The 14,921-nt window shown below is 32.2% G+C and overlaps 1 protein-coding gene across 3 annotated transcripts; it reads right to left on the bottom strand.

Annotated features, from left to right (window-relative positions):
* Nucleotides 1–162: 162 nt before the first annotated feature.
* Nucleotides 163–5,866, bottom strand: LOC123194846 (homeobox protein knotted-1-like 3). 3 transcript variants are annotated; one of them, XM_044608295.1, is made up of 6 exons: nucleotides 4,553–5,866; nucleotides 2,707–2,827; nucleotides 1,999–2,192; nucleotides 1,796–1,927; nucleotides 930–1,066; nucleotides 163–719 (listed from the first exon to the last, which is right to left on the bottom strand). In XM_044608295.1, the coding sequence occupies exons 1-6, from the start codon at nucleotides 5,225–5,227 to the stop codon at nucleotides 680–682; spliced, it is 1,299 nt and encodes a 432-aa protein (XP_044464230.1). In that variant the 5' UTR covers nucleotides 5,228–5,866; the 3' UTR covers nucleotides 163–679. The 3 variants fall into 3 exon arrangements, with proteins under 3 accessions (XP_044464230.1, XP_044464231.1, XP_044464232.1); XM_044608296.1 differs by having other exon boundaries at nucleotides 163–716; nucleotides 4,553–5,864; XM_044608297.1 differs by having other exon boundaries at nucleotides 163–708; nucleotides 4,553–5,864.
* Nucleotides 5,867–14,921: the final 9,055 nt, after the last annotated feature.

Here is a 14,921-nt window from a genome sequence, read left to right as displayed (position 1 = left end):
CATAAACCAGATTAATCCGACATAACCACCCAAGTCCTAGGGATTTTAAAACATTGTTGGGTAAGCAATAGCAATACAAAATTCTCTTATATTGTGATGCCCGGAAATAGAACGATTTTTAAGAAAGTTTCAACCACGAAGCTAACGACAATTTAACAATAATTGCCGCAAAATTTAAACTAAATTACAGTGCCAAGAAAGTACATAGCCACTGGTATAATAACTCTTAAGAAATTAGACCAAGATTATTACACTGTACTGTACAGCCACAACCCCTCACTACTATTATTCACAAATATGACGAGGCAAAGCAAAAATAATAATAAATCCAACAGTATGTGTGAAATGGATAAATTCGGTTAACAGTTCTATAATTCCTAAATACTGAACTTAATTTCTGCAGATATTGCATCACATACATAGCACCATATGCATGACTTTTATGTATACATGCAGAATATGGCATGAATCGGGTTCGTCATGACCATATTTACTCATTAGCCATTTTCATTATTTCAGATAGCATGTATGTAGCAAAATATGGCTCGTCGTGTAACCCCAAAGCTGACTCTGAAGCCCTATCTGTCGCAGTTTCTATGTAGTAGGTGTATATTGAATTTATCACTGGAATTGGAGCATGAAAGAGATTATCCAGGTCGGCACTCAGATAGTCTTCAATTTACATGAATCGATCACCATTGTTTTCACCTGCATTACTACTTTCAGAATTAAGGTTGGTGTAAAGCTCTAGAGAATTTAGAATATATATAAAAGTAATATGCAACAATGGGTATAAATATTGATGTGTCATTATGTGATTTAATGTTAATCATGCAATCACATGATAATAAGTTAGCGTTTGTATCCGTATTTGTAACCGTTAGTGTATAAAGTATTATTGTATACAAAGAGTAATTTATTTGGGATACCTTTTGCGTTTGTTCTTCAAGACTGTTGAAGTTGAAGGATTACTGTGCCAGTTCCTCTTCCTCTGATTGATGAACCAATTATTTATCTGTTTTAATTGGAGACCTGTCTCCTGCACCAGCCTAGTCTTATCTTCCTCCTAAAACATAACAGAAAGAAGAGATTTAATGAGTGAAAAGCGCGCTAGATGCATTTGACATGACTCAATATTAATAAGCAAGCATATTTCCCACTAATTAGCATTACAATCTTAGTCTTTGTTTCATTTTTCTTTAAAAAAAATAAATAAAGAAAGAAAGAAAAGTTATGACATGCTTACATTCTAAAGATCACATGGAGAAACCTAATCTATAAACATGGTTAGAGATAGATTCAAGTGGAGTCAAGCCGGGTTCGAGCTTTGGTTTGTTTGAGTTAGGTTCAACATTAGTAAAATTAAGCTCAAGCACAACAAGTTTTAAAAGAGAAGAACTTGAGTTTGAGTTCAACTCAATATTATAGAATTGAGCTCAAAATTCCGTTGTTTTGCCTCTAAGTTAGGGAGAGAAGCGATATCATTTTGATATTCCTATATAATATAATAATAAAAACTCAAAAACAACATCGTTTTGTTATGTTTACATAACATTTCAAATTGAACAAAACGACAACATTTTATCGACAAAATCAAGCTATTCCCAAGCCTTAATGAGTTGAACACATTGCTCCTACCACAGTGACTCATTTCGAGCTCGATTGAATTAAGTTGATAATCGAGTTCAAGTCAACTTGGCTCAAATCCAGGGTTAGCATTGTTAAATTTCTAATTACTTTTAATCAGTATAAAAAATCTCAATGAAACATAAGATAGCAGTGTGCCAGAACTCACTGTAGGGTATGGCCATTTGCAATGTGATTGCCACCAAGCCTTTAGAACGGAGGTGGTGTCACCAGGAAGTTTTCCAGCTCTTCTCTTGCGCAAAATTTCCTCCCTTACGTCCACAATTTTCTCCTTGTAGCCCTGTAAGCAAGAGATTACAAATTAATAACATGAAATATCTCTAAGAACTTCACATACATATATTTACTCACCTGTTTCAATTCGTGTTTCAATTCCTGCCTCACACGTTCCATCAAAGACCTTTCACTCTCTGTTGGTATGAGAGGACCGAATCCCATAGTATCTGCACCGTCCAAACTTCCATCAAACAAGTTGGTATCACTATCAATTTGCTCATCGTCAATGTCAGACATTGTTGCACCTGTACCTTCACCTGGTGAAACTCCTGTTCATGCACCATGTAAGGACATTGTAGATTCAGAATATGGTTATAAATATTTTTCGCAATCAAAATCATTTACTTGATTTGCATATGAATATGCTTCTCACTGAAGTCACCAATCCCCACAACCAAAAGCATGTTACAGATATGGAATTGGTCCTCAAGAGACTTAGCACACAGATCCTCCAAAATAACCATGACTTTACAAAGAAAAAATTAGTTAATGGTTTCCCACAATGTCAATAAATTAACAAACCACATATGTACTGTCAAAAGGATCCTCATCTTACCATAAGTCAAGGAAATTACTGATATAAACTAAATGTTGAGTTATTTTAAAGTAACAAATTTCAGAGAACATAGAAGAAATAAAAAGTGCCAACTCCCAAAAATTTCTGAGTAGAAAAGGTTTCCTTGTCATTAGCACATATATATCTGTCAGAAGAGCATGCAATATTTGCTGGAAATTAGAAATATTCAAATTAAATTACGTAATTACAAAATAACAAAGCTTTACCTGTTAAGCTTTGTAGGGATTGCTCAATCTCCCAGCAAGCCATTACCGCTTCCATTGCATGTACCCGGACATGTTGTTGCAGTTGTTCTTTAAATGAACAAAGCAGCAGAACGTAATGTGTCTACATTGTCAAGGAAGGAAACTATTAAATTTTTATTCCATCATAGAAACAATATCATTTTGAAAATTATATTCAGGTGTCTCCATCAATTCTAAAATAGCATTAAACCCATCAAATTAATAGAAGCCATTAGATATCATCAATGCTTATCATCATACTGGTTATAGGTGATAACCAATGATAATAAATCAGAAAGATCCTATTTGCATTGGCTATATCTTTCTCAAGAACATTGACTCATATAACCATCAATGGAAGCTGATCCTTTCAATTATATAATGAAATCGACAGAAAAAAATATCAAAACCAAAAGAGATGAAGCTAAAAGACACCGCCCAATGAGAAGAGAAAGCAGAGTTCAGTGTAATGCTCAATCTTATGTACCAGAAATGTGCAACCAAATTTATAACAAACTAAGCCAACTCTATTCAAATTATCTGTAAAATAAACTATATAAAATGGATACTATAATGCATGAAGCTAGCAATTTTTTTCTCAATTTCTTTCAAGCATATGTCTTTTTTTTTAACCATTCTAAGTTAGTGAATAATGAAAATATGTGATCTGAACACATAATATTCCAACGTAGTTTGTAGTTGTAATGAAGCAAGCAATTTGGAAGAACAGACCAATTCAACAGGAAAATATAAAAATCAATTTCAATTTAACAAGCTATTTCTCCATATTGCTTAAAGATGACTCCAATTTTTATATCATTGTACATGTCTGCATATCTGCCTATCATTACTATGTATTATTGGCTTGCCTTTAACATCATTAAGATGAGTGCAAGGAAACCCTAAGGAAAAGTAGTGATATCATGCTTAGAAATCGTAGAATGGCTTTCCAGCATCCAAGTCAGTCATCGCCCAATACATGTAACCTTATAACCTTATGACCTTCTGCAGTCAGCTGACCAAGTTTATACAGTTTTGCCCCCAGGTTTTCGCATTTGTAACGCGGAAAATTCATTTATATTCTAAAGACGCTAGCAATTCTCGTACTTCAAGAACATTGACTTGATCTAAGAAAGATTAATGGTTCAAATCTTAACCCAGGAGGACTAACAGTTATCTCCAAATAAAAACCGCAAATTATTGACTTTGTTTCCGTGTGAACTGAATATGTTTATTATGAAGAGTTGTAATTCCTCTGTTCAATTTCACGCTTGCCAACCGTCCATTATCAGGCTTGCAAGGCAATTAGTATCCAAAGCTGTCACGTAATCAACACTCCAACACACAAGGCCAATATCAAGTATACTTCAGCTTCACAAATCAATTCAACTTTCTATGAATATCTTTCAATTTGCAAAAAGAGGAAATGATCTTCGACTGGAAGAATGCACTAAATACAATCACAACTTCTCATGTCTCAGTAAGCTTTCCTATATATAGAGAGAGACCAGAGAATCGCACAGACCAATCTAAATTTCCTCTAAAGCTCACAGAATCCCTACCAAATTTGGCTCCAATTTAATTTATCACCAAACATGAACACTTTCTCGTCAAGCAATCGTAATTCAAAATTAATCATCATCAAACTTATTAATCAGCTAAAAAAATTCTGTTAGTGAATCACAGCCGTTCAATCACCAGGAAGATTTAGAATAAACAACAGAGTAGAAAATTTATAAAATGAAAGAATTGTACGACTGGCCTTCAACTGCACTTCAATAATTATCAATTTAAAAAATCAAAGTTTCCAAGTACAAGGAGGACATACCATGAACTGATCGAGTTCTTTGTCATCAGGAACCATGGCGTGACCCCCGCCATAAGCCGAGTACTTAGCCACGACATGCTGCGACTGAGCCAACTGAGCGTCAATCCTCGGCAGCTGATCCACCGGCGTGGCGATCCTCAAACACGCCACGTGTGCTGACAATAACTGGTCATACAACGGATGCGTCAATATCTCCGCCTTGTACCTCGCATTTTGCCAGTTCATCACTCCGTCTCCACTCTCAACAACCACTCCTTCGCTTTTATTGTTATTATTATTATTCATGTTTTCGCTGTTGCTGTTTTTCAAATCGGCGGGTTCAACGGCCGCGATGAGCGAGCCGTTGGTTGGATTGACATCGTCGATTACGTCACTGTGGTTCCGGTGTACGAGCGAGGATGATGTGCGCGACAGCCATTGATTTGGAGTTTGAGAAGCGTCAGAATCCGACGCCGTATTGTTGTTGGCGGTAGTACGGAGGTTGAGAAAGTTTGTATCTGTAAAGTGTGGCTGTGGCGGAGGAGGTTGTGGTTGTTGTTGTGTACGAAGAAGTGCCGAGTTGAGCCAACTCGGAGCTGTTGTTTCAGAGATGCTTTGCTGCTGTTGTGGTTGTTGCTGGTCGGTGAAGTGATGAAGCGGAAGATCTTGAGAAAGGTGGTTGTGATGAAACGCCATGTATGTGTATATAAATATATGTAAGTATATATTTGTATGTATTCCTCTTTCTGTTGATTATGTATTTGTGTAATACGAAAGAAGCTGCTTACGAGTTCATGGAGAGAAGATAATGATGGAGTTCATCCAGAAACGTAAACTCGATAGAGATAGAGGCAGAGAGAGAGAGAGAGAGAGAGAGAGAGGGCGTTTTTTAGCAGAAGAAAAGTACTGAGTCCAATTCTAAGAGCAGCTTCAGCTTGAGCTTCAGGGCAAGCAACAATCATTAACAACAATAATTAATATTAATAAAATAATATTTTATTTGCGTGGACCTTTGGTTTTTTAGACGAGGTTGATTGAGAATGATCCGACGGTTGAGGATTGTCGTAGTTGATAAGACTGTTTGTTTTGAAGTCTATTTTTGTTGACCAAAAGGCGCGTGTAGAACACCACGTTTCCATCGGATTAAGCATTAAGCGTATGCATGTAGGTGTAGGTGTAGGTGGGTGACAAATTGACAATGTCCAGGTCGCCGTACAACCGAAGCAGCAGTTATCTCATACTGTGATCACTGTTGAATACGTGCCCGTGGAAGAGACCAAAATAATTATATTCAGCATTCACAATTGCAAGCAGACCGTGGTGGGATAAAGCCTACCTTATTTATGCTTGTAAGGCCGAAGGTCTTATCCCACTGAAGAAGGTATACTGTCTATCCGAATATCTACTTCTTCTTTTTTATAATAAAAACCCGCCTGTATAATTAATTCTAATAATAAAATTATTATTTTATATATAATAATAAAAATAAATTAAAATTTCACCTTTTTTTTTACTTTAAAAATAAATAATTTTTTACTTAAATCAAGTTTTAAAAATCACATTTCCCTATAGTGTTTATCTTTAATATACGACTACTCTCTACAATATTATCGTCAGTCATCTTTCTCTTTCAATACTTCTCCTTTCTCTGACGGTTTACTTTAAAGAAACTTTAACCTCTTCTGTGTCATATAACATCATTTGGCATAAAAAGAAGGGAAATCATTGAGAGGGAGAGATGACCAACGATGGTGACAAAGAAAGTGATTGGATATTGAAGATAAACTTTAGAGGAGAAATATGATTTTTTAAAACTTGGTTTAGAGGAAAAAATTGTTAGTTTTTAGAGTTTATAAGAGAAATAAAATAAAATTTTAAAATGTTGGAGTTTCATCAACTTTAACCATTTATAAGTGGGTAAATGAGATTTTCAATATTAAAATAGTAAAAACTTGAATAATCATCAATCTCTTTTGGCCTATTTGTAAATGTTGACTCATCTTATTAAATTAAAAATATAATTTTGAGCAAAGATTGTAAATCATTGGAATTGTTGTTAACTATGAGAAAATAATAAAATTATGTATACTTAGTTTTGAATATCTAATTAGATATTTAGATAATATATCATTATGTGATTAGATAATTTTGAGTTAAAAATACATATATACTAAATTGAATATTAAAAACTAAATGTATATAACATTATTCATTGAAGAAAAAAAAACTTTTAAAAATAATTTATTACGTTAGTTATGGAATTACGACCATACTAGTAAGAAAACTCTCAAAAAAAAGCTCACTAGTCTTTATTTACCTTTGGCTTAATTGAGAAAATTATTTAAGATATATACTTCACATCATAACATATTGATTCTGATTATCAAAAATAAAGTTTGCAATAACATTATATTTGTAAAATAAGAGATAATTTTTGCATAATCATTAACTTATATATATATATATATATATATATATATATATATATATATACACGTACGATTGAAAATAATAGTGGAATGTAATCCTGTTTGAGACTTTGAGCAAACTATGAGATACAATCTCTACTTTTTTATTATTTAAGTCTTAATTTCTTTGTTATTTTTACGCTAAAAAACTTTTATTAGTATCCTAGATTGAGTTGGGTAAGTTACAAATTCGATCAATTTATATTACTTGGACAATTACTTACCATATAATATTAGTGTTTTCTTAAATGTTGCTCATTAAGGAAGAGTTCGACGGAACAAATTATAATATTTTCAATAAATGTATGTTAAAATCGTTTTCACAAACTTTAGAAATTCGACTGGACAGATATTTCTTGCCTACTTTAAACTCAAGACGGACGCTTGATAAGTCGTTAAGGGCAAAATGGTTTCGGTACAAGTGTCATTAACACGAGTGGGAAGGATACCCTTTGCAAAAATTAGTACCATGCACGTCAACCACTTCCATCAGCAGAAGTACTACAAAAAGTCGTATAGTTTACAAATGAAATTAATAGTACCCGTTGAGCTTGGAGCGTGCTTTCCACTTCACCGAACATTGCGTGAAAATTAGCAGTTAGAATACTCCGACACCGACACTCACCGGTTACCGCCGGAAAAAAAAAGTCGGGGACCATAAATTACGTTGCTTCTCTCTCTCCGCCACTCTCGGGACAACGACAATTTGACACGCGTCTAAACAAAGTTTCATGGACCACAGAGTGGACCACAGGGGCAAGCACGCGCGAAGGATAAGTGCATCACAGCCGTACACGTGGAATGATCGAGGTAAAGGGACCCATCGGGAATTTTGACTTCTCTGACACCGCCGGCTAATCAATGACACTGTAGCTGGTCCCCTAAGGAAAGTGGGGCCCATGGTCTGAGAAATGGCAAAAGTTAGTGGGGGACCCAGTTGAGAGCCAGTATGTACTGTTAGGTGTGTATTGCAAACTGCTGTCCACCTATAGGGCCAATCAATCCCAATGGTCCCCTACCTACTTGCTTTGCTTTCTCTCTTTCCTTTTTTTAAAATTAATAATTAATAAAATTATATTATAATAACAATCTAGATGACCTGCCGTCAGACAAACGGCACAACGGAACGGGCTAACGTAATTACCTGGGAAAAGTCTGATTCTCCCTGCTTCTCAAAGACGTGATTATAAATTTATGTGTAAGTGTTCGTAAGAGAAAAAAAAAAAAAAATTAACGTTCGAAAATCTATGTCTGTTATCGACTGTTTAAAAAAATTTCAACAGGATAACGATACAAGGATGTTATTTTTAATTCATTTGACGTTGTACATTTTTTATTTAAAATATAAGATAAGATGATAATATTATAATTTTCTCTTGAAGGATAAACTAATGACTATTATGTGAAAGTTGAAGGTGATGATGAGATATAATTGAGCAAATTATAAAATTGTCCAGATTTATTTTAGAGAAAGTTTTTATTTATATTATAAATTAATTTTGTATATAAATAATATGTCTAATCACAATATACTATTTGTGTAATTAATTTTGTTTATTTGACTTATTGAATACTAATTTTCACTGGATTATATGTAACTGCGGAAACAAGTTAACATTCTTACTTAAATTTGAAGGTAAAAGTGTCAAAAAAAATACCTTTTACTAGGCATTTATGAAATTCAAAAGATTGAAACTTACCCGTCATGCAAAATCGAGTGGAAAATATCGGCTCCGCTTACTACTATTCGTGCAAACAAAATATTAATGGCGGTCGTGGGCATGTGTTTGAAAATTCACAACCTATTGCATTAGAACAGCAAGAATTTTCATTTATTATGAGCAGAGACCTACCAAAAATAGTGAAGGAACAGTGTGATTCATTGGCATGGGAAGTTAAACGTCTACTGTCATGAATCTGTCAAAGTCTTGATAATGCGTGTTTCTCAATTTCCACGTCAAATTTTTGTTTTATTTTTGATCGATCATTCAACCACAAATTAAACTTTTGTTTTCTTGGTAGCCAAACAGAAAATAGAATGCCAATCACCTGCCCACACCAGACAGGACACATGACTTGACATGACATGACATGACACGACAATTTCTTCCCAATTATGTGAAAAAGCTTCTGCTCTGCCCTTGAATCTTCAACAATACCACAAAAGAAGCTTACTTTTTTAGGATCTCTCGCCATTAAGGACCCAAAACTCATTTGTATTTTGCTCAATATTTTAAGTATTTAATTACATAATTAAATTATATATAATTATATAATTAAATATTATTTATTTTTAATTTAAAATTATTTAATCACATAATAATATATTATCTAAATATTCAATTAAATATTTAAAGCTGAATATATATATATAATTTTATAATTAAAGTTTTCTCTCAATCATATATTTTTATTGTCATAATTCATTGTAAAATTATTGTAACATCGGGAATAATATGAAAAGAGCATACAAACTTTGTTGGTTTTATGGAGAGATCAAAGGCAAAGAGTTGTTTCAGGATTAGGAAATGTAAGAATGGAGCCTTATGTGATATTGAAAAAGATATTAGACTATTTTTACATAAATTGATTGAAAGTTTGAATCATGCTTTTGAGAAGTTTAAGATATGACAAAAACAGTGACATTAAACCTATAAAAAAAGATATATACATACAACTTCAACCCTCCAGCGAATTGTTCACGGCTCCACTTATCTCAATTAAAAACCAGCTAAGCTTGAGCCACTCTAATTTCACTCTCCAAATCTTACTAGCTCGGCAAGTATGCGACATTATGCATGCAATTCTTTTGGTCCATTAATAACAAAGGATGAAAACGTGACCATCAAATGATCAAAACGTGCCCTTGGAATCTTTATTTTAACCTTAAAATAATACAACACAGAGGGATTTTATTTATGTATATTATCATGCCATGCGCTATTCCCACGCGATTTGCAAGAGTTTTAGACGAATGACTGGTTACATCTCTGACACGTTTCCAATGCCTAACCTGAAAAATACAACCAAGTGACGTACATCAACGTGTAATACGCGGAGCCGTCACTGTCACCCAATCGAAAGTCGTCATTAAGTCCTTTGGGACGACCCAAAAAGGGACCCACACGTTTTAACGAAGCTGCAAGAAGAACTGCAACGGTGATGATTCATCGACATATTTATATTATTAATACCCATTATTATTAATTGATTAATGGATTGAGAAGATAATGAAGATTGTTAGATTATAATAAGATAATTATGATCGCTTAATTTAATTATGATCAGTGGAGGCAAGAGGACCCACTAACTAATTTTTCATGTAAAATGAGAAAGAAAAGTCATAGGTAAGATTTTGTCTCTGTCTTTTTCTTAGCCTCTTGGGTACAGGTGATAATATTTATATCATAATTTTATTTTATTTTTCACATATCGAGTAGAGTGATCTTGCTTCATAAAAGTTGTCCTCCTTTGAAGAAGCATTCACTCAAGGATCCAACTTTACTTTTCAAGGAAAAACAATGTCGTGTGTGTGCAATTCTTGTAACTTTGTAAGTCTCAACACAAAAAAAATCTCCACTAATGCCCAATCATTTATATAAGTAAATCGTACATATATAATCTATATGTTAGTGAGGATAAGCGATCTAATCTAAGATCATCGGGTTATTCTAATCCAATTCATTAGGAGGTTTGCCCTCTGACCATCAGAGTTTTCTTTAGAATGTATGTCGGCAGAAGGAGTAAAGCACACTTTTGAGAAAATAAAATTGTTCCTAGAGATGCATGCATGAAGTCCCCACTAATGGTGAGTCACTCTCAAAAGCTTTCTCTATTCCTAGAGATTCTGGAATTTGATCCCAACGAAGGGAATATTTACACGAACACAACATTTTTATTTCTTTATTATTTTACAATATGTACCAAATCTGAAGACAGAACCCAGTTGAAACTATTCTTCTGCATGCGCCATTTTTCTTCATATAGTAGCTTATTATTATTCTAATAATAATAATAATAATAATAATAATAATAGATTTCCAAACCTAAATGGTTAGGTTAGGTTAGGTTAGGTTAGGTTTGTTGTGGAAAATTAGAGACAGTCTAGAGTTGTTTACTGTTCCCACCAAAGTTTCCCCTCATAACTTTTCTATCTACTACATGTATAAAACACACTTTTCCAATCAAAACTTAACTTAATTAATGGAAAAAATCTTAATACCATATTAGAAAATATAATTCTTATATTATCTCCAACCGTGTCACTTTTCAAAAACTATATCACTCAAAATTAACAAAATTTAAAAATATCTTTGCTAATAAAATTTGTTATTGATAACTTTTTATTTTCTTTTTACTTTCACCATCTTTAATGGGTTTGAGCTTGAGTGGATAGGTGAGAGTTTTGGTTGGTTTGGGGTTCCAATTTTGAATTAGGATTGTAGGTTGACTAGTCCAATTGATAATAGAGCAATGCTATGTGTACCCATTTTTGGTACATAATTTATATACGCAGTGATATGTCATCATGTAATTAAGTAATTTTAAAATATGTGTTATCATATGATAAAGAAACATCCAATCATATGATAACACCTAATCTGTGTACATAAATTATGGACCAAAATAGGTATACATAGTTTTATTGTTGATAATATTGATGTCAGCATGATGGTCAGACTAATTTGATATTACAGCTTAATATTATTTACCTAATTAAATATGAAATCAATATGATTTAATTGCAAAAACCCATATAGCCATTATCGAAAATGAATTTGACATTAGTTTTTGATCTAACAAATTCAACCCTACCCAAATTTAAATACAGTGATATAAATAGCGATTTCTCATTATGACATCAAAGCCTATAGTATACACACCACGTCTCTTCTCATTTGAAATATCAGTGTGTGTGGGGTTTGAACTTTGAACTTTCAATTCATCATAAACAGTAAACATTTTTGAGAGCTTTGACTGCTATCTGAAAGTGAAATTGGACTGCTCAAGTGGGAACTTAGACTTGAAATTTTCAAAACCAAACGAAATTTAAGCTTATCCCTAAATTTCCAAGGCATGGGGCCTCATAAAACCAGGCAAAACACATTCAAAATCACAACTTTACTGACCAATGAACACTTGTGAAGAATAGACAAACACTACTAATCACAAACTTTTACAATTACACTTATTCAGCTTCAAACTTGTCGAAAATTTCTCTCTCAAAACTCAAAATCAATCAATCAAAGAGTAGATTTGAGACGAAACTAGTACATGCAAGGCTTGGCTCAAGGTTTGTTTAAATTATAATTGTTAATTTAAACTCAACTTCAAATTTGTTCTAACTAATATTTAATGTCATTCGAGGTAGACATGTTTAAAATTAGTTAATTGAACGATTTAACATTATTTTGAATTAAATCTAATTTTTTATTAAAAAAAATCATAAATTAAAATCGAATTAATTTAGAGGTTAATCCGTTTTGAACTAAATTAAAACAATTGATTAATTAAACCAGATTTCTTGTTAATCATTTTAAAATCAAAATTCATAGGGTCATCCCCCTTTCTTTGTTCAATTTTTTGAAAACTAGTTTTCCTTTTTATGAGTTTTTGAAAATCAGTTATAATAAGTTAATCCGTTTTCAAAATTACACAAATCTAATATCTAATCAAAAAATCAATTTTATTATATTCTTAGGCTAATATTTGAATTAACTTTTCAAATAATTCATTATTAATTTGAATATTAATTTATTTAAATTATCAAATAATTTTAAATATATTTAATTAAAAATTATTAATAAAATAAACAACATCAGTAGAGTGATAAATAAATCGAGTTAAAACCCCCAATATAACTTGGATTCATTGGAGCCAAATGTAGAGTCAGGAATCCCTTTGGACGGAGATGGAACGAAGTGTCAATTTATCTCTGTTTGGCATGAAAATTTGATGTGACCCACAAGGATAGATGGATGGATGTGATTCTCCTTATCCAATAATGATGAAACGTTTCATATTGTAGACCTTTATATATTTTGTACAGGTTCGATGCATGCATTGGTTTGGTTTGGTTTTCAAAAGCGCACTTGTCGCTTTATAATATTCATTCAGCCAATAATACAGAGAAATACAAAAAATGGTATCGATTTGGGACAATCATGGACCGAATTTGGCTAAGAGTAGTTGCTTTCACAAAATGCCTCAATATGAAATATGTTGCAATTGAATATGCGCTAGTTTTCTTTGTTCCAATTATATATACCTTCTTCTAATACATACTTTAATAAACTTCTATCAACATCATTTGATCTAAAACAAAGTTGCATTTGATTCAGATCAAGCTCAAATAAAATCTAATTTAAAGTCATTTTAAATTAAAAAAATTAAATCGAGAATATTTAGATTAGTTGAAATTTAAATTCAATATAAGAAAAACTTTAAATTTGATTCAACTAAACTCAAATTTGAATATTTAGATTAGTTTAAACTCGACTTTTTTATGAAATGAGCTTAATCCTTAGTTAGATATGATCTAACTTAACTCAACTAGAATTTATGACTCGGCATGAATAAACTAATTTTGAATTAAAATTCTAATTCAATTCGTTTGTTTGTTTACTCAGTAATATTATTTATTCCCCTAATAACCTTTTAATGATGGTATGCACTACCATGAATTAATTTAAACTGAATATTATAAATTAAATCCGAGTTTAGATTAACCTTGAATTCAATCTAAACTCAAATTTAAATTTGAATAAATGAGATTTAATCTGATCTTAGTCGGAATTCAAATAGACTTTAGGGTGTTTTCATAAAGCTCAAACTCTTGTTGTGTCTATTTGTGCCGACCCCCTAACCCTAGAACAAGTAGGCTTTCAAAATTTAGGTCCACAAAAGCACTTAAAAAAGAAAACTTCCTGTCATGGACCACAAAGCCACTTATTTATAACTTACCATTTCAACAAAGAAAATAAAGAAAGCAAGAAAACCCAATTTGTGAATGAGTGAAATCCTGCCTCCATACGCATTTATTTGTATGGAAAAGGAATTTTGAGTCCGTGGGAGACGTTATGATTGAATGAGAACATGAAGCCTTTGCCTGTTCCGCTGCCCGTGCCTCCCAAGAATGCTTAAACAGCAAGCACAAAAGTGATGTAAATGATATGATATAGAAGTTAAAAAAGACATCAAATAGAAATGAAACATCTATGTGATCATCCATTCAATGAATAGAGCAAAATCATAACTCGCATAAAAAAAAGAGAATAATTTCACTTTTAAATGATGTTGATTAAACGCACTAAAGGTGGACTCGAGTGTCTAACTCAAATAAGAGTAAACTAAAGTTTAGTTTAAATCTAGAATGACTAACTCAAGTTAAAATTCGATTCATTGAAGTTAATAAATAGTAATATTGGAAAAAAAAAATTTATTAAAGATGAAGAACCATCGATATGATAAGTTTTGCTGTAACAATTTATTAATCTTGATCGCAACAAATTGATTCTTCTTTAGCTCACGCTTAACTTGTTCAAACTGAACACCAAAACTCAACTTGAATACATCCTTAAATGACACAATTCAAAAATGTTACCATCATAGAGACTAAGAATTCTTACAATATTTTTGTGGAGGGTGAAGGGATATTGGCCTAACTAACCACAAATATGGGGAATTACCAAATTGGTGAAGGAATATGAATAGTGAAAATAAAATAAACAATAACACTTTGTATACAAAGGTTGGATATTTATATACACAAATAAATTGATATATTATTATCTATTAATTAACGATAAGATCAATAATTATATTATTTAATTATATAATAATATATTAATTTATTTATATTTATAAATATTCACCATCTATATATATGTAATAATGTATACACTTGGAATAAATTGATGTAC

Source organism: Mangifera indica, chromosome 13 (genome assembly GCF_011075055.1).
Source record: "Mangifera indica cultivar Alphonso chromosome 13, CATAS_Mindica_2.1, whole genome shotgun sequence".
In the NCBI taxonomy this organism is placed as follows: Eukaryota; Viridiplantae; Streptophyta; class Magnoliopsida; order Sapindales; family Anacardiaceae; genus Mangifera; species Mangifera indica.
This window is presented reverse-complemented; position numbering and strand designations above follow the sequence as displayed.

Coding starts and splice junctions, on each gene's coding strand:
- LOC123194846 (XM_044608295.1), bottom strand. CDS start 5,227: ATGGCGTTTCATCACAACCACCTTTCTCAAGATCTTCCGCTTCATCAC. Junction 2,828..4,552: donor AAGAACTCGATCAGTTCATG/GTATGTCCTCCT, acceptor TTGACAATGTAG/ACACATTACGTTCTGCTGCT. Junction 720..929: donor TTGAAGAACAAACGCAAAAG/GTATCCCAAATA, acceptor TAATTCTGAAAG/TAGTAATGCAGGTGAAAACA.